The following is a 19,577-nucleotide window of genomic DNA, read 5'->3' as shown; positions in this document are numbered from 1 at the left end:
TGATTGATATCAATCATTTGATTATAATAAATTACCATTTAATAACTTAAGTTTAATTTGATCACTTAAAGCATCTACTTGATCTTCTAAAGTTTTTAATGCTTGTTCTTTCTGTATATTCAATTGTTGAGATGCTTCAAAAACTAATTTCTCTGCATCTTGTTGAGCCTCTTTAATTTTAATTGATACAATTTGTTGAGCTTCTTGCTGAGATTTTTTAATAATATCTTGAGCTTGCTTCCTCGATTCCGCTAATTCTTGCTCATATTTTTGAGTTAATTCATTGGCTTTAATTAAAGAAGTAGAAGCCATTGTAAGACTATTACGAATATATTCATCTCTATCATCTAACACATTACTAACCGGCTTATAAAAAAGAAGATTCAATATCACCGTTAAAGCTAAAAATTGTAATGCCATTAATGGAAGTGTTGCATTAAAATCAAAAAGACCTCCTTCAATTTCTCTATTAGTTTCTTGTAAAGCTAAAAGAAGAGGTAAGTTAACCATAATTAATTTTAGATTTAAATTGATATAATTGGTAGCTATTTAATTGGTTAAAACGCTTAGTCTTTATTATATTTATCAAAGAAAAACTAAGCGTTAATTACTTTTATTAACCTGTATAAGGATTAGCAAATAGTAAAGATAAAGCAACTACTAATCCATAAATTGTTAGTGACTCCATAAAAGCTAAACTTAATAAAAGAGTCCCTCTAATTTTACCTTCAACTTCTGGTTGTCTTGCTATACCTTCGACAGCATTTGCAGCTGCACTTCCTTGTCCTATACCTGGGCCAATGGCAGCTAAACCTACAGCAAGACCAGCAGCTATTACAGATGCAGCTGAAACAATAGAATCCATAATTAGTATTTTTAATTTAAATAAAATATATAGAAAATTAACAGATTTCACGCAACAAAAATCATCTTAAATATTTACATATTTAATTATATGTAAGCATAGATAATGAATTAGTGCTCACCATGTCCTTCTAACGCTTCACCTATATAAGCAGCAGATAAAGTAGAAAATATGAGTGCTTGAATCGAACTAGCAAACAAACCCAAAATCATTACTGGTAAAGGTATCAGTATTGGCACCAATAATGTAAAAACTGATACAACTAGTTCATCAGCAAGAATATTGCCAAATAAACGAAAACTTAAAGATAAAGGTTTGGTAAAATCTTCTAGGATATTAATAGGTAATAATACTGGTGTTGGCTCTACATATCGTGCAAAATATCCTAAACCATTCTTATTCAAACCTGCATAAAAATATGATAAAGAAGTAAGTAAAGATAATGCAACAGTTGTATTAATATCATTAGTTGGTGCTGCTAATTCTCCTTCTGGGAGTTGAATTAATTTCCATGGTATTAATGCCCCAGCCCAATTGCTTCCTAATATAAATAAAAAAATAGTTGCTATATAAGGTACCCATGATCTATATTCGTGTTCTCCTATTTGATTTTTCGCAATATCTTGCAAAAATTCAATGACAAATTCCATAAAATTTTGTAAATTTTTAGGTACACGTTCTAAATTTCTTGTTCCTATAAAAGCTAATGAAAGTAAAGCTATTATAACTAGCCATGATACAATAAAAACTTGACCATGTAATTTATAGCCACCTATCTCCCAATATAAATGTTTGCCTACTTCAACTGCAGAAACTGCAATATATGAAGAAATGACTTCTACTTCTTGTTGATACATAGATAGAAATTATAATTTTAATAATGCTTAAAGCAATAATATTAAATAAAAAATTATTAATCAATTAAAACATCTAATATCTGATTTAATTTTTAAATAAATAGTACATATCATTAGATACAAATACTATCATAACCTAATTATATATGTATCTATTCATTATTTAACATTATTGAGACTATTTACTATTTAAATTACAAGAATTATTCTCAAAATAACAACTGTTTAAATTTTAGTAATAATTTGTTCTACTTCTGTTGCAAAATTACTAGACCGTTTTGTTAAACCTTCTCCCAAAATAAATTTCTCAAAACGTCTAATTTTAATATTTTCACCTAGTAAAGCTATATGTTGATTTATTAAATCTTCAATTGTTAAATCTTGATCTTTAATAAAAAGCTGATTCATAAGAGACATCTCTTTTAATCTTTTATCAATTCTACCAGCTACTATTTTATCTTTAATTGCTTGTGGCTTATTCATCACATCTTCTTTGCTAGATTCAATTTTCTTTTCATTTCTTATGATATTTTCATTGATTTCATTTATTGATACATAATTTACATAAGGGCAAGCTGCTATTTGCATTGCTATATCTTTTGCTAGCGTATTAAACTCTACACGTCTTGCGACAAAATCTGTTTCACAATTTAATTCTACTAAAACACCTATTCTTGAACCAGAATGTATATAGCTTACTATTAATCCTTCAGTAGTTATTCTACCAATTTTTTTGTTTGCTGAAGCTAAACCTTTTTTTCTTAAATTTTCTATAGCAACTTGCATATTACCTATTGAGTCTTCTAAAGCGTTTTTACAATCCATCATTCCAGCACCTGTCTGATTACGTAATTCTTTAACACGCTGCGCAGGTATTTTGATAGGCATTATAATTATTCCTTACTTTTTAAATTTAAATTGATAAGTGCTAAAATCAGCTATTATATAGTTAATTTAATAATACATTTGAAGAAATTTGACCTTCTAAAATGGCATCTGCTATTTTACTCATTACTAATTTAATTGATCTTATGGCATCATCATTAGCAGGTATAGGTATATCGATTATGTCAGGGTTACAGTTTGTATCAAGAAGACAAATTGTAGGTATACCTAATTTAATACATTCTTGAATTGCTGTAGTTTCTCTTTTTTGATCAACTATTATAATTAAATCAGGTAATTTTTTCATTTCTTTAATGCCATCTAAATGTTTTCTTAATTTATATAATTCTTGGCGTAATATCGCAGCTTCTTTTTTAGGCAATTGATTAATTAAACCTGAGTTATCTTGTTTTTCTAATTCTTTTAACCTTCTTACTCTAGATTTTATAGTTAACCAATTAGTAAACATTCCACCAAGCCATCTTTGATTAATATAATAAGAATTAGACCTCAGAGCTTCTTCTGCCACTATACTAGAAGCTTGTCTTTTTGTGCCTAAAAACAAAAATTTTTTACCTTCACTGGAACAATTTTTTATAAAATCACATGCTTCTGTAAGAAGTTGAGCTGTTTGCACTAAATCAATAATATGTATACCGTTCCGCTCTGTATATATATAAGGAAACATTTTAGGATTCCATCTTCTTGCTTGATGACCAAAATGTACGCCTGCTTCTAATAATTCTGATAATGATACAACTGCCATGATAATAATTTTACTTTACAAGATAATAAATACGGTACTAAAAAATAATGACCTATGTACTTTAATACAAGAGATGAAGTTATAAAAATAATAACATAACACAAACTAAAATCATAAATGTTTTATAGTATTTATTTTTCTATATTTATATCTTTTTCTTGTTTAATTGGATAATTTCGAGCTGTTCGGTCATCTAAAATAATATCTTCAAAATTAGACTTTGGTTGATTAAGTTCAGCTTTATTCAATATATTATTATCTACAAGAAGTTCACTGTTATCTGTATTTAATAAAGAATTGCTATGAATTTTAAAACCTGTACCTGCTGGTATTAAACGGCCAATAATCACATTCTCTTTTAAACCTCTTAGCCAGTCTAATTTACCAGAGATAGCAGCTTCTGTTAGTACTTTTGTAGTTTCTTGAAAACTAGCTGCAGAAATGAAACTTTCTGTATTTAATGAAGCTTTAGTAATACCTAATAAAATTGGATGATAAGTTGCTTTATTTTTATTCATTACAGATAAAGATTTATTAACAGACTCTATTTTTTGCAATTCCACCATTTCTCCTGGTAAATAATCAGTATTACCTCCATTTTCTATTTTAACCTTAGAAGTCATTTGTCTAACTATAACTTCTATATGTTTATCGGAAATATCTACTCCTTGTAATTGATAAACCAACTGAACCTCTTTAATTAATTCTAACTGTGTATCTAATAGACTTAATCTTGTTGAATCATAAACACTCAATCCTTTATTCAAATATCCACGAAAGTTAGACTCTAAATTATGATGAGGGTTAAAGGAATTACCAGCTTTTTTCCTTGCTTCTAAAATTTCTTCTATTCTTGGTAATCCTTGAACAATATCTCCGGTTTTAGCTCTTTCAAAAATTAATGTTGCTAAACTTTCTCCTCTTTTAATTAAACTATTATTATGGATATGTAATATAGAATCACTAGAAATAAGGAAAGGTTGACCGATTCTTATAATTATTTTTGTATCCTGGATATCAATTATTTGCCCTGAATGCAATGTAAAGATATTTGTAGCTATCTCATCACCTGTATAAACCCAATCATTAATTTGTATTTTTATTTCATGCGTATTATTAATCTTAAAAGTTCTAATGTCAGTAGGCCTAATAATTAGCATACGACGATTAGAATGTTTAATATCTTGAATGAACATAACTTTTCCATTAATCATAGAAATAACTTCTGTTTCAGCTACAATTGATCCACTTGTTATGTATTCTCCATTTTTAACTTTAATGCTTGTTTTCGTATAAAAATTTTTTGAATTAATGACGTTAGAGTCTTTTAAAGAAAGAGGATCAAATGTACTGAGTTTTAATAAAGAATAAGAACTACTTAAATTATTTTTTATAAACTCTATTCTACAATTTATATCTGAAATTTGTGTATTTAAATTTACCACCAAATGTGTATTAATTAAATTAACACCATAGACAGATTTAACCCTTGCACCATCTCTAAAATATGTTCGTCTTATTAGCTTCAAATCTATCATATTTATTTCAAAAGAATCTGCTGTATAAGATAAAGTTAAACCTTTATTAGGGACTGAATATACAACAACAGGTCTAATTAAAATAATATTATCTTCTTTAATTTTTATATGTTCCCAATACACTAATTTATCAGAGACTATTTCATTAATGATTTTTTCACCAGGCCTTAGAAAACCTCTATTTCTGTCTTTATGTTGATTTAAATCTTTATTATTGATTGTGTAAACTTTGCCAGGTTTTATAATGATCTCTCTAATTATTCCTTCTTTTTCGACAACTTCAACAATACCTGAATTATTAGCAAATACATTTTTTATTATCTCTGTTCCTAAATCAACAAAATCACCATGCTGAACAAGAAGAAGAGAGATATCTTTATTAATTTCATGAGTTTCTTCAGGTATCCAAAGAATATAACCTGGTCCTAAAATATCGTAATAATCATTTTTATTATCTGTCTTCTTCTTAGATATTGGTAAATCTAAATATTTAATAATTCCGCCTGTTTTTGTTTTGTATAAATTAGAAATTAAATTTCCTATTATTTGCCCATGGTTAACTTTTTGATTTGGCAAAACAGTTAATAAAAATTTATCTTGTTGATCTACAAGTAAAATATGATTTTGAGATCCATCATTATTGTCTATATAAACTTTTATACCAATAAAAGTTTTTGTTGACATTATTATAGATATTTGTTGATTTATATTTTTATTTTGCTGATTTGGAACTGAAACACGACCACTATAGCGACTAATTAATTGTGTTCTTGACATTATACTATTTTCATATATTCTTTCATTCTGGGATAATATAATATTTGCATCATCGTTTATATTATGTACTATTCCTGACAAAATCCAAATAACACCACTTGTTTCAGCGCTTTTTATTACATTTTGTTTATTTCTTATTTCTTTTATTTTTAAATTTTCTATATGAACACTACCCGAACAATCAGCTACTACCGAATTTTGCGCTCTTTCTGTCATAACACGATTACTTAAAGGATATTCAGCTATAACTGAACCAGCTTTTATTATTGACTTATGCCCAGCTAATAATAATGAACCTTTAGTTAATGAAATTAATATCTCATTGCCATTGCTCTCTACAAGTTTAATTTTACAATCTGAATTAACAAATTGTGCTTCATCACCATAACGCGTTCTAGCATTAGTTAATGGCATATTCTGCATATACTCTAAAATAGCATCCTTGGGACTAATTATTGTTTGTGCTAATTCTCCAGTAAACACCCCGCCTGTATGAAATGTGCGCATTGTTAACTGTGTACCAGGTTCTCCAATAGATTGAGCAGCAATAATACCCACAGCTTCTCCAAGATCTACCATTTTACCATGAGCTAAATTCCAACCATAACATAATTGACAAACAGATTGAATAGAATCACAAGTAATGGGAGAACGTACTAAAATACTTTTACGACCGGATCTTGCTATATAATTAGCTAACTCAGGTTCTACACATTGATCTTTGTAGGCAATACTTTTATTAGTAAAATTATCTACAACATCTTCAGCTAATATTCTTCCTATTAGAGCTTGTTTTAAAGAAATTAATACTTTTTGATTGTCAACCATTTCTTCTAATAAAATACCTTTGGATGTTTTACAATTAGTTTCACGAATAATTACATCTTGTGCTACATCTACAAGACGACGTGTTAAATAACCAGAATCTGCTGTACGTAGCGCTGTATCAACTAAACCCTTTCTAGCACCATAAGATGAAATAAAGTAATCTGTAATTGTTAATCCTTCTCTGAAGTTACTAGATATAGGTAAATCAATAATTTGACCTTGTGGATCGGACATTAATCCACGCATACCAACTAATTGTCTAACCTGAGAAATATTACCACGGGCCCCTGAAAAAGCCATCATATAAATAGTATTTAGTGGATCCGTATTTTTAAAATATAGTATGATTTCTTTTTTTAAAGTTTCACTAGCGTTATTCCAAGTATCTATAACTTTTTGAAATCTTTCAACTGTTGTAATTTCACCTCTTTTATGTCTTTTATCTGTTTCTGCTATTGAATAAATAGTTTTAGCTAATAATTGTTCTTTAACAGGTGGTATTCTCAAATCTTCTAAACTTAAAGAAATTCCTGCCTTAGTAGCATAATAAAATCCTAAATCTTTGATCTTATCCGCCATATTAGATGCATGAGCTATACCATAATTTCTAAAAGCCCATATAATAATTTGCTTTAATTGAACCTTATCAATAACTTTATTAATAAATTTTGGCTGTAACAATTTTTTTCTCATAAAATATCCTTGTAATGCGTAATATATTACTAAATTCAGATATTATCTAACTATAGAATCTTGTATTACTTTATTAAATAAAATACGACCAGCTGTTGTTCTAATATATTGAACAAGGAGATTTTTATTTGCATCTTTCTTGATTATTTTGTCTATAAAAATAGATGTGGTTTGTCCATTCTCATTTGTTTGAGATTTAATTAATACATCATCATGAGCATTTTCTACCAATCCTTCAAATCGAACCCAAATAAAAGCATGTAAGTCTATTAATTTTTGTTCATAAGCCATAAGAACATCTTCTAAATTGGCAAAATATTGTCCCTTGCCTTTTTGAGAAGCTGGATTATTAGCAGTTAAGTAGTAGCAACCCAATACCATATCTTGACTCGGCATTAAAATAGGTTGGCCTGTTGCTGGAGATAAAAAATTATGTGGTGCTAACATTAACAAACGTGCTTCTGCTTGTGCTTCTAAAGATAAAGGAATATGTACAGCCATTTGATCACCATCAAAATCTGCATTAAATGCTGGACAAACAAGAGGATGTAGCTTAATTGCCCTACCTTCTACAAGAATTGGCTCAAAAGCTTGAATTCCTAAACGATGTAAAGTAGGTGCTCTATTTAGTAAAACAGGATGTCCATGAATCACTTCTTTTAAAACATTCCACACAACTGGTTCACTTCGTTGAATTATTTTTTTAGCAGCTTTAATATTATTGACTAAACCCTGTAAAATCAAACGATGTATTACAAAAGGTTGAAATAGCTCTAATGCCATTTCTCTTGGTAAACCACATTGATGTAATTTTAAATTGGGTCCAACAACTATAACAGATCTGCCTGAATAATCTACACGTTTACCTAATAAATTTTGTCTAAATCGTCCTTGCTTGCCTTCAATAATATCTGACAAAGATTTTAAAGGTCGATTATGTGCGCCAACAACTGTTCTTCCACGTCTTCCATTGTCCATCAATGAATCTACAGCCTCTTGCAACATCCTTTTTTCATTTCTAATAATTATTTCTGGTGCAAGTATAGCTTTTAATCTAGCCAGACGATTATTTCTATTAATAATTCTACGATAAAATTCATTTAAATCAGCTGTTGCAAATCTACCACCATCTAATTGTACCATAGGTCTAAGATCTGGAGGTATAACAGGTATGACAGAAAACACCATCCATGAAGGTTCAACACCTGTCGATATAAAATTTTCAAGTAAACGTAACCTCTTCATTTTCTTATTAAATCTAGGAGATGGATTCTTAGATATTTTTGGAGGTTTAAGTGCTTCTTCTCTTAATATTTCGACAGTTGTTGTAAGATCCATATCTTTTAACAATTTATAAATTGCTTCAGCTCCCATACTAACTTCAAGACCAAATAAATTAGAGGATTTAGGATATAATTTATCTTCTAAAGCCCTCCATTCATACCCTTCTAATAACTGCTTATAATATAATTTATTATAGTTTCCTGGGTTAGTAACGACATATGAATGAAAATAGACTATTTTTTCAACTTCTTTAACAGCTAGATCTAGTGCTAATGCAATATAACTAGTACTACCTTTTAGATACCAAACATGAGTAACCGGTGCAGAGAGTTCGATATAACCCATTCTATGCCGTCTAACTTTAGATTCTGTTACTTCAACGCCACATCTTTCACATACAACACCTTTATATCTAAATCTCTTATATTTACCACAATGACATTCCCAATCTTTAACAGGACCAAAAATACGCTCACAAAAAAGACCGTCCATTTCTGGTTTTAAAGTTCTATAATTAATTGTTTCAGGTTTAGTAACTTCACCTACTATTTGTCCATTAGGTAATATTCTTTCTCCCCATTGCCTTATTTTATCCGGTGAAGCTAAACTAATTTTTACATAATCAAAATGCCGTTCAAATTTAGTCATAGACAAATATATCCCTATGAAAATAAAAAATATTTAATTATTATTTGTTATATCTAAGTCAGAATATATATGTTTTTTATTAAAAGGCTTAGTTTTTAGCGTTTTATCATACACATTGTCTGATTTATTGTTCTTAAAATTAATTAGATCTACTTCATTAGACATTAAATCAATTTCAACACCTTTATTTTCACCATTTTCAAATAATTCAACTTTATGGACAGCAATATCTAAACCTAAAGACTGTAATTCTCGCATAAGAACTTTAAATGATTCAGGAGTACCTGGCTTAGGTATAGGTTTTCCTTTTACAATAGCATTTAAAGCTTCATTTCTTCCTTGCATATCATCAGACTTAACTGTTAATAATTCTTGTAAAGTATATGCAGCTCCAAATGCTTCTAAAGCCCACACTTCCATTTCTCCTAATCTTTGACCTCCATGTTGAGCACGTCCACCTAATGGTTGCTGAGTAACCAAAGAATAAGGACCTGTTGAACGAGCATGTATCTTATCATCTACTAAATGTACTAGTTTTAAAATATATGCTTTACCAACAGTCACTGGATTATCAAAAGGTTCTCCAGTTCTTCCATCAAATAATATGATTTTACCAGGATGCAAAGGCTCAAATAACCATTGTTGCTTATTTAATAAACTTGCTTGTTTTAATTTATTATTTACTAATGCTCTCGAAGCTTCTTTACCATACATTTCATCAAAAGGAAGAATTTTAAATCGTTTACCTAAATATTCTCCTGCTAAACCTAGTAAACACTCAAAAAGTTGACCAACATTCATTCTAGAGGGTACACCTAATGGATTTAATACAATATCAACAGGAGTTCCATTAGGCAAATATGGCATATCTTGTCTGGGCAATATTCGAGAAATGATTCCCTTATTTCCGTGTCGACCAGCCATTTTATCGCCAACTTGAATTTTTCTTTTCTGAGCAACATATACTCGAATAATAGCATTCGTGCCTGGTGGTAACTCATCACCTTTTTTTCGTGTAAATACTTTTATATTTACTACTCTACCTTTAGCTGCATTAGGTAGTCTTAATGATGTATCTCTTACATCTCTAGCTTTTTCACCAAAAATAGCTCTTAATAATTTACCTTCTGGTAATTGATCTGCTTCTCCTTTAGGCGTGATTTTACCTATTAATATATCTCCCGAATCTACCCAAGAGCCAACAGTAATAATTCCATTTTTATCTAATAAGCTAACAGATGTTTCGCTTACATTAGGAATATCACGAGTAATTTCTTCTGGACCTAATTTTGTTTGCCTACACTCCAACTCATATCTTTCAATATGAATAGATGTATAAATATCTTCATATACTAAACGTTCACTAATTAAAAACGCATCTTCATAATTATAACCTTCCCAAGGCATATAAGAAACTAAAATATTACGGCCCAATGCTATCTCGCCACCATCTGTAGAAGCTCCATCTGCAATTGTTTGGCCAATTACTACTTTTTCTCCTGGCCATACAATAGGACGTTGATTAATACACGTATCTTGATTAGAACGATAATATTTTTTTAATCTATAATGTATTATTTTACCTTCTAAATCCTGAATTCCTATCTTAGTACCTGATACATAACTGACTAAACCATCTGTACGGCTAGTAACAACCATACCAGAATCTCTTGCAAAGTTAGCTTCTAAACCCGTACCAACTATAGGTTTTTCTGTATATAGCAAAGGTACTGCTTGTCTTTGCATATTTGATCCCATTAAAGCACGGTTAGCATCATCATGTTCCAAAAAAGGAATTAACGATGTTGCTGCAGACATAATTTGAATAGGAGATACTAAGATATAATCTACTTGATCAATTGAAGACGTAACAAACTCTTGCCTATATCGAACAGGTATAATATCATTATTAATATAATCATTACTATCAATTGTTATATCTGCTGGTGCTATTCTTAAATTATCTTCTTCATCAGCAGTAAAATAAGAGGGCTTTTTGCCTCTAACTACTCTTCCTTTTTCAACACTATAGCAAGGTGTCTCAATAAATCCGTATTTATTAACTCTAGCATAAATACTTAAAGAGCCTATTAAACCAGCATTAGGTCCTTCAGGAGTTTCAATTGGACAAATACGCCCATAATGACTAGGATGTAAATCTCGAACTGCAAAACCAGCACGATCTTTATTTAAGCCACCAGGTCCTAAAGCACTAATTCTTCTTTTATGTGTTAATTCAGCCAATGGATTCGTTTGGTCCATAAATTGGGATAATTGACTAGATCCAAAAAATTCTCTTACGGCTGCCATTAAAGGTTTCGGGTTTACTAGATTAGATAGACTTAAAGAATCCAAATCACAAATAATCATACGTTCACGAATAATTCTTTCTAAACGATTTAGTCCAATACGTATCTGATTTTGCAATAGTTCTCCTACAGAGCGAACTCTTCGATTACCTAGATGATCTATATCATCAAAAGTTCCTATATTCTGTTCTTTAAGATTAATTAAGTAATCAATTGCAGCCAAAATATCTTTTGGACATAAAACTTTAAAGGATTTAGATATTTTTAAATTTAATTTTTTATTTATTTTATAACGACCAACTTCACCTAGATCATATCGCTTAGGATCAAAAAAACGAGCATACAGCATTTGTTTTGAACCAGCTACTGTAGCTGGTTCATTAGGACGTAATTTACTATAAATAATTAGTAAAGATTCTTCATCTGTTACTTCTTCTACAGAAAGTTTTCCTATTTCTTTATCAAGTTCTTTTTTTTCATATAACGATGAAGCATTTAAAAGAAAAGAATATTTTGTAATATTTTTTTTTATATCTTCACTATTTATACCTATTGCTCTCAGAAAGACGTAAGCATTTACTTTATGCGTTTTGTCAATTCGAACCCATATTTGATCTTTTGCATCTATTTCAAACTTAAGCCAAGATCCACGGTTAGAAATTAAACTGGCACTATATACATGTTTATCGTTTTTATCCAATTCTTTTTTATAATATATACCTGGACTTCTAACAATTTGATTTATAATTACTCTTTCTGTACCTGATATAATAAAAGCACCTTGATTTGTCATTAAAGGTAGGTCTCCTACAAAGACGGGCCTTTTTTTATATTTTTTATTTGCTTCTTTAACATTAAATAAATCAAAAATATCTGTATTTTTATTTTTTTTAATTAATTCTGTATCTTTTCGAGTTAATTTAGAAGGAATATAAATTTGAGCACTATATGTACGATCTCTACTTTTTGCCTTCCTAACACTGTAACGAGGAAATTTTAGTTTGTAGTCTATACCAAAAAATTCCAATTCTAATTTACCAGTGGGATCCATAATAATAGGAAAAGAGTTTAAAACTTCTCCTAAGCCTTCAGATAAAAAAGATCTAAAACTTTCTCTTTGAACAGAAACTAAATCTGGAAAAATAGATTGAATGTTGTTATTGATTGACATTAAAAGCTTTGAAATAATACTTGGAACACTCTAAAGTGAATATACTTTAGTTGTTATCAATCTAATAGTTACTTTAAAAATAAATTTTAGATCAAAGAAAAATGGTAAAATATATGATTATGTAGTTTTAAATTTGATAGACTACATTAGTAGTCTGAGAATTATAGAAATTAAGAGCAATATATTTATAATTATATTCAGTGACTTTTCATTGCACGTGCTAAAAAAGACTTCTTACGAGCACCACAATTTTTATGCAGAACTCCTTTTTTAACTGCTTTATCTATTTTACTGTAAATACAAGATAAGTTCGATAAATTTTCTTGAAAATTGGCATTATTTACATTATTAAGATAGCTTTTAGTTAAAGTTTTAATAACTGACTTATAAGCTCGGTTTCTAGAACGGTTTCTTAAAGATACTCTAGTTTTTGTAGTTAAGGACAAATTTTTGGTCATAAAATTCACAATATAAAAAAAGTAAAATACAGTCAGATAACATCAGTCAAGAGTTATTATATTATTTGTGAAATATATACATAATTTTAATAAAATAATATGTACAAATAATATTTAGACTTGATAGTTAACATGCAAACATGAGATAATGAATATACAAACTAATAATAAATGAAAAATGGGAAAAAATAAAGGAGCAAGAAGAATAATTACTTTAGAATGTGAATGTAGAAATCTTTCAAGTAATATGAAAAGAAAAGCTGGAATTTTTCGCTACACAACTTCAAAAAATAGAAGAAATACACCTAATCGCTTAGAAATCAAGAAATTTTGTCCAAATTGTAATAGACATTCTAATTTTAAAGAAATTAAATAATATTAATAAAAATAAGTTATTAATACACAGAAATATATGATTTTATATAAAAAAAAATCTTCACCTGTTAAGCAACATGAAATTCTTGATTATAAGGATATAGACTTATTAAGAAAATTCATTTCTGACCAAGGAAAAATTTTATCTAGACGTTCAACAGGTCTTAGTGCAAAAAAACAGAAAAAACTAACAAAATCTATTAAAAGAGCACGTATTCTTTCATTACTCCCTTTTTTTAATAGAGATTAGATATACTAAATTCTTTATCATTATTGTCTTTAATATAAATAATGTAAAAATATATTTTACATTATTTATTCTATAAAACTTTTTGTACTTTAATAAGTTCATAAGCTTTTATAATATCAAATTTTATAAAATCATTATAATTATTACACATAACGCCACACTCATTTCCTTCTAAGACTTCATCAATATTATCTTTCATGTGCTTTAAAGAATCTAATTTACCTTTATAAAGTAATTCTTTATCACGGTAAATTACTATATGTGCATTTCTTTTTAACTTACCTCGATTTACGATGCAACCTGCAACCATACCTTTATTAACATGAAAGACTGTTTTAATAATAGCTTCTCCAATTTCTACTTTATCATATTCAATATCCATTAAATTTAGCATATAATCTTGAAGATATTCTAATAAATCATAAATCACTTCAAATTTTTGTATATTGAGATCTAATTTCTTAGCTAACTTACTAATGGTAGTTTCTATATTAGTATTGAAACCTATAATAGCTGATTTACTAGTAGTTGCTAAATCAATGTCTTTATGACATATGCATCCTGAAGTTGCGGACAATATATTAAGTTGCACTTTATCTTGCGGTATTTGTGCCAAAGAATTTATTATAGCTTCTATGGAACCTTGTGTATCAGCTTTAATAATTAAGTTAACTTGCTTAAGTCTTGATTTATTACTACAACTATCTAATGTAATTCGTTTATTTAATGATTTATTAATATTAGACTCTGTATGCTTATGAATGTATTTATTTATCAAATATTTAGAATTTTTCTCGCTTTTTATAACTTGAAAATGAAGACCTGCTTCAGGTATAGAAGGAAAACCATAAATATTTACGACTGAAGAAGCTATAGCATAATTAATTTTTGAACCTGTATGATCCATAATTGCTTTAATACGTCCATAAGTATTACCTGAAACTATTGTATGCCCAACTTTTAGTGCACCATTTTTAATTACAATATTTGCAACAGCTCCCATTTGTTTATCTAAATAAGATTCTAAAATCGTACCTTGAGCTAGAGAATTGTTATCGGATTTTAAAGATAATTTATTAGATAGTTCACATATTTGATTTAACAATAAGTCTATATTTTTACCCGTTAAAGCACTGATTTCTATTATATTACTATTACCGTACATGTTTTGGTCAACAATATTATAATTTGCTAACTGTTCTCTAACTATTGAAAGATTAAGATCTAACTTATCAGTTTTATTAATAGCAACTATGTACGGTATTTGATTATTCATAATATAATCAATCGCTTCAATAGTTTGTTTTTTTAATCCATCATCAGCAGCAACTAGTAAAATAGCTACATCACTTACTTGAGCTCCTCTTAATCTCATACTTGAAAAAGCTTGATGACCAGGCGTATCCAAAAAGACTAATTGTTCTTTCGTCGCAAAGTATTGGTGCTCAACTTCATAACCTATAATCGATTGAGTAATACCACCTACTTCATGAGAGACTGTATTAGTTTTTCTAATACTGTCTAATAAAGTAGTCTTACCGTGATCTACATGTCCGAAAATAACTACAATTGGAGCTCTCTTTTGACCATTTATAATGTCAATCTTATTTTTATGATTTTCTTTTGTATGAATAGATGAATCTAATATAGTAAAATCATAATGACTTGCAACTTGAGAAGCTATCGAAATATCAACAACTTGATTAATAGTTACAGAAACACCTTGTAAGAATAGCCATGTAATTATCGCAGCTTCCGGAACATTTAATTTATATGCTAATTGTTCTATTGTTAAAGGACTATCTATTATTATTTCTTTTTTTACTATATTTTTATCAAGATGATTATGATTAATTTTTGCATCCTGCAAACATTCTGTATTCAGATTTATATTATCTGAGATATCTTTTAATAAATTTTTCTTAACTTTAATTTTTTTCTTTTGTTTTTTTTGCTTAGAGAGTTTAGGCAAAGAAATATTTACAGAATCTTTATTAGAATTAGGAATTAATTTATGGTCGTCAATAAAAATTTCATCATTATCCAAAATCATTTGACTACGAGCTTTCTTTTTTATTTTAGTTTTATTTTTTTTATCTTCTATATTACTTTCAGAACGAGAAGAATTTTTATGTTTTTTTTCAAATTTAGGAGTAAAATCGGAAACTAATTTTATATCTTGATCATCAATTATTTCTACTGATGTATCCAACATAAGACTTTTTTTTTCAACTTTTTCTATTTCTTCTAATGTATATACTAACATTGGATTTTTTAATAAAAAAATAGATTCTTGATCTTGCTTTTTCAATGATATACAGTATATAAAATTAGAAAATCTTCTTTTTACCTTAAATACCTTACAATGATATAAAATTTTGTTTGTCATATTTTTCATGATTTGAAATTTAAACTAATGATGTTTATAATTATTTAATATTGATGGAAAAATCTATTATGAGTAACGACAAAATACAAAAAATACTATCAGATATATTTTTATTATAAATAAAAGAAATAATAGAATATAGCAACATAAGACGTTGTATTAAAATATAAAGATTAAAGGATAAATATGCCGCGTTTACAAAAAAATGATAATTTCATAGATAAAACTTTTACAGTATTAGCCGATATAGTATTAAAAGTTTTACCTACAAGTAAAGAAGAAAAACAAGCTTTTTGTTACTATAGAGATGGTATGTCTGCACAGTCAGAAGGTGAATATGCAGAAGCGCTAGAAAATTATTATGAAGCTTTAGGCTTAGAAGAAGATCCATATGACAGATCATACATACTATACAATATAGGCCTAATTTATGCAAGTAACGGGGAACATATTAAAGCACTTGAATATTATCATCAAGCATTAGAATTAAATAATAAATTACCACAAGCTTTAAACAATATTGCTGTAATATATCACTATCAAGGATTAAAAGCAGCTGATAAAAATAATCTAAATGTATCAAAAACCATGTTTGATAAAGCCGCAGAATATTGGCAACAAGCAATATATTTAGCTCCTAATAATTATATTGAAGCTCAAAACTGGTTGAAAATGACTAGAAGATCGAATAACGTAAATAACTAATATCTGTTTAAATATCAAAATTCATATTATAGAATTAAAAAAGTAAATAAGTTTTAAAATATATATTGAATATTATTACTATAATATCATTTTTAGCTTTTTTAATAAATTATTCACATAGACAGTCTATTTAAACATTTTATTATTGATTGAGTACAGTATTGTTTATTAATAATTATCAAATATTTACTTCAAGTAAATATTTTTTTATAGAAGTATCAAATATAATATATAGTAACTTAAAGTACAATTTGCATTATTCAGATGAAAAAAAAGAATATAAGTAAATATTCTTACAAAATAATATTAATTTAAATAGAAATTTTACCTATTGACTAAATAATAATCTTGAACATAACAAATGGTAACAACAACAAAAGGATGCGTAACTCAAATTATTGGCCCTGTATTAGATATAGAGTTTCCGAATGGTAAATTACCTAAAGTATTTAATGCATTAAAAGTAGAAGGGCCAGATAACATTATTACTTGTGAAGTACAACAATTATTAGGAGATAATAGGGTAAGAGCTGTAGCTATGAGTTCTACTGATGGACTACAAAGAGGTGTTGGTGTTGTAGATACTGGTGCTCCAATTACAGTTCCAGTCGGCATTCCTACACTTGGTAGAATTTTTAATGTTCTTGGTGAACCTGTTGATAACTTAGGCTCTATTTCTTCAACTGAATCACTACCTATACATAGATCTGCTCCTTCTTTTGTACAATTAGAAACACAACCTTCAATTTTTGAAACAGGAATTAAAGTAGTTGATTTATTAGCACCATATAGAAGAGGCGGTAAAATAGGACTTTTTGGAGGGGCTGGTGTTGGAAAGACAGTATTAATTATGGAATTAATTAATAATATTGCAAAAGCTCATGGTGGAGTTTCAGTTTTTGGTGGTGTTGGTGAGCGAACCAGAGAAGGTAATGACTTATATGAAGAGATGAAAGAATCAAAAGTAATTAATGCTGATAAACTTACAGAATCTAAAGTTGCATTAGTTTATGGACAAATGAATGAACCACCTGGAGCAAGAATGAGAGTTGGTTTAACTGCTTTAACAATGGCAGAATATTTTAGAGATATTAATAAACAAGATGTTTTATTATTTATTGATAATATTTTCCGTTTCGTACAAGCAGGATCTGAAGTATCTGCTCTACTTGGACGTATGCCTTCTGCTGTAGGTTATCAACCTACATTAGCGACAGAAATGGGTGCTTTGCAAGAAAGAATTACATCAACTAAAGACGGTTCTATAACTTCTATTCAAGCTGTTTATGTACCTGCTGATGATTTAACTGATCCTGCTCCTGCTACAACATTTGCACATCTTGACGCAACGACTGTATTATCAAGAGGCTTAGCAGCAAAAGGTATTTATCCAGCTGTTGACCCTTTAGATTCTACTTCAACAATGTTACAACCTTCTATTGTAGGAGCAGAACATTATGCAACTGCACAACAAATAAAATCTACTTTACAAAGGTATAAAGAACTACAAGATATAATAGCTATTTTAGGTTTAGATGAACTATCGGAAGAAGATCGTTTAACTGTTGCTAGAGCACGTAAAATTGAACGCTTTCTATCACAACCATTTTTTGTAGCTGAAGTTTTTACTGGATCTCCTGGAAAATATGTTTCTTTAGAAGAGGCTATTAAAGGTTTCCAAATGATTTTAAAAGGAGAACTTGATGATTTACCAGAACAAGCTTTTTATCTTGTTGGAAATATTGAAGAAGCTATTAGTAAAGCCGAAACTTTTAAGTAAAAGGATAACATTACATGACATTAAATATACGTGTAATTGCTCCAGATAAAACTGTGTGGGATGCAAATGCAGAAGAAGTTATTTTACCCAGCAGTACTGGACAACTAGGCATTTTGAAAGGCCATATACCATTATTAACAGCTCTAGATATAGGTGTTATGCGTGTACGTATTGATAGAGAGTGGCAACCAATTATTCTTTTAGGAGGATTTGCAGAAATAGAAGATGATAATATCACAATACTAGTTAATGGTGCAGAAAAAGCTGATAGTATAGATATTAATAATGCTCAAAATAACTTAGAAGAAGCAACTATTGCTTTATCAGAAGCAAAAAGTAATAAAGATAAGATAGAAGCAACGCAAAACTTGAGAAAAGCACGTGCTAGAATACAAGCTATAAATGTATTAAATAATTAAAGCTTAAATAGTTCTCATAAGGAAGCTTAATAACTTCCTTATGATTTTACTATAATTAATCTAATATTAACTTAATCCAGAACAAATATAATCGAAATATAAGCTCATTTCTTTACCAGCATCAGAGCCTACAAGTTTAGCCGTAACTTCTTTCATTGCTTGTATAGTCTGAATCGTTGCTCCGATTGGTACACCTAATGAATTATATGTTTCTTTTAAACCATTCAAGACACGTTCATCTAAGATAGATGGATCTCCTGCTAACATACCATAAGTAGCATATCTTAAATAATAATCTAAATCTCTAATACATGCTGCATAGCGTCTTGTTGTATACATATTACCACCAGGTCTCGTAATATCGGAATATAACAAAGCTTTAGCAACTGATTCTTTAATAATAGTCGCTGCATTCGCTGCAATAGTAGCAGCTGCACGTACTCTTAGTTCACCAGTTTGAAAATAACCACGTAATTTTTCTAACGAGTTATCGTCTAAATATTTTCCTTGTACATCGGCTGTATTAATTACAGAAGTAATAGCATCTTGCATAATATTTAATTTCCTTACTTTATATTAA

At 28.7% G+C, this 19,577-nt stretch overlaps 16 protein-coding genes across 16 annotated transcripts; 5 read left to right on the top strand and 11 right to left on the bottom strand. All coding sequences in view use genetic code 11, as the record gives it.

Moving 5' to 3' along the window:
* Window positions 1-21: 21 nt before the first annotated feature.
* Window positions 22-510, bottom strand: atpG (ATP synthase CFO B' chain subunit II). Its single transcript has one exon. It carries the CDS (start codon window positions 508-510, stop codon window positions 22-24), a length of 489 nt encoding a protein of 162 aa, YP_007627432.1.
* A 106-nt stretch (window positions 511-616) lies between these two features.
* Window positions 617-865, bottom strand: atpH (ATP synthase CFO C chain, lipid-binding subunit III). The gene has a single exon. It carries the CDS (start codon window positions 863-865, stop codon window positions 617-619), a length of 249 nt encoding a protein of 82 aa, YP_007627431.1.
* Window positions 866-975: 110 nt separating this feature from the next.
* Window positions 976-1,722, bottom strand: atpI (ATP synthase CFO A chain subunit IV). The gene has a single exon. The coding sequence runs from the start codon at window positions 1,720-1,722 to the stop codon at window positions 976-978; it is 747 nt and encodes a 248-aa protein (YP_007627430.1).
* A 225-nt stretch (window positions 1,723-1,947) lies between these two features.
* tsf (translation elongation factor Ts) lies at window positions 1,948-2,610 on the bottom strand. The gene has a single exon. It carries the CDS (start codon window positions 2,608-2,610, stop codon window positions 1,948-1,950), a length of 663 nt encoding a protein of 220 aa, YP_007627429.1.
* Window positions 2,611-2,671: 61 nt separating this feature from the next.
* On the bottom strand, window positions 2,672-3,373 carry rps2 (30S ribosomal protein S2). Its single transcript has one exon. The coding sequence runs from the start codon at window positions 3,371-3,373 to the stop codon at window positions 2,672-2,674; it is 702 nt and encodes a 233-aa protein (YP_007627428.1).
* A 131-nt stretch (window positions 3,374-3,504) lies between these two features.
* On the bottom strand, window positions 3,505-7,209 carry rpoC2 (RNA polymerase beta'' subunit). The gene has a single exon. It carries the CDS (start codon window positions 7,207-7,209, stop codon window positions 3,505-3,507), a length of 3,705 nt encoding a protein of 1,234 aa, YP_007627427.1.
* Window positions 7,210-7,251: 42 nt separating this feature from the next.
* On the bottom strand, window positions 7,252-9,141 carry rpoC1 (RNA polymerase beta' subunit). Its single transcript has one exon. It carries the CDS (start codon window positions 9,139-9,141, stop codon window positions 7,252-7,254), a length of 1,890 nt encoding a protein of 629 aa, YP_007627426.1.
* Window positions 9,142-9,174: 33 nt separating this feature from the next.
* On the bottom strand, window positions 9,175-12,621 carry rpoB (two component transcriptional regulator, winged helix OmpR family protein). Its single transcript has one exon. It carries the CDS (start codon window positions 12,619-12,621, stop codon window positions 9,175-9,177), a length of 3,447 nt encoding a protein of 1,148 aa, YP_007627425.1.
* Window positions 12,622-12,818: 197 nt separating this feature from the next.
* rps20 (30S ribosomal protein S20) lies at window positions 12,819-13,079 on the bottom strand. Its single transcript has one exon. It carries the CDS (start codon window positions 13,077-13,079, stop codon window positions 12,819-12,821), a length of 261 nt encoding a protein of 86 aa, YP_007627424.1.
* A 178-nt stretch (window positions 13,080-13,257) lies between these two features.
* rpl33 (50S ribosomal protein L33) lies at window positions 13,258-13,455 on the top strand. The gene has a single exon. It carries the CDS (start codon window positions 13,258-13,260, stop codon window positions 13,453-13,455), a length of 198 nt encoding a protein of 65 aa, YP_007627423.1.
* A 36-nt stretch (window positions 13,456-13,491) lies between these two features.
* rps18 (30S ribosomal protein S18) lies at window positions 13,492-13,704 on the top strand. The gene has a single exon. It carries the CDS (start codon window positions 13,492-13,494, stop codon window positions 13,702-13,704), a length of 213 nt encoding a protein of 70 aa, YP_007627422.1.
* A 70-nt stretch (window positions 13,705-13,774) lies between these two features.
* Window positions 13,775-16,093, bottom strand: infB (translation initiation factor 2). Its single transcript has one exon. The coding sequence runs from the start codon at window positions 16,091-16,093 to the stop codon at window positions 13,775-13,777; it is 2,319 nt and encodes a 772-aa protein (YP_007627421.1).
* Window positions 16,094-16,279: 186 nt separating this feature from the next.
* Window positions 16,280-16,798, top strand: ycf3 (photosystem I assembly protein ycf3). Its single transcript has one exon. It carries the CDS (start codon window positions 16,280-16,282, stop codon window positions 16,796-16,798), a length of 519 nt encoding a protein of 172 aa, YP_007627420.1.
* Window positions 16,799-17,159: 361 nt separating this feature from the next.
* atpB (ATP synthase CF1 beta chain) lies at window positions 17,160-18,578 on the top strand. Its single transcript has one exon. It carries the CDS (start codon window positions 17,160-17,162, stop codon window positions 18,576-18,578), a length of 1,419 nt encoding a protein of 472 aa, YP_007627419.1.
* A 14-nt stretch (window positions 18,579-18,592) lies between these two features.
* atpE (ATP synthase epsilon chain) lies at window positions 18,593-18,997 on the top strand. The gene has a single exon. The coding sequence runs from the start codon at window positions 18,593-18,595 to the stop codon at window positions 18,995-18,997; it is 405 nt and encodes a 134-aa protein (YP_007627418.1).
* Window positions 18,998-19,063: 66 nt separating this feature from the next.
* apcB (allophycocyanin, beta chain) lies at window positions 19,064-19,549 on the bottom strand. Its single transcript has one exon. The coding sequence runs from the start codon at window positions 19,547-19,549 to the stop codon at window positions 19,064-19,066; it is 486 nt and encodes a 161-aa protein (YP_007627417.1).
* Between the last annotated feature and the right edge of the window lie 28 nt (window positions 19,550-19,577).

Source organism: Chondrus crispus (genome assembly GCF_000350225.1).
Source record: "Chondrus crispus plastid complete genome, strain PCG".
Lineage (NCBI taxonomy): Eukaryota > Rhodophyta > Florideophyceae > Gigartinales > Gigartinaceae > Chondrus > Chondrus crispus.
Note: the sequence above shows the minus strand (reverse complement) of the source record. Positions and strands in the feature narration are given on the sequence as shown.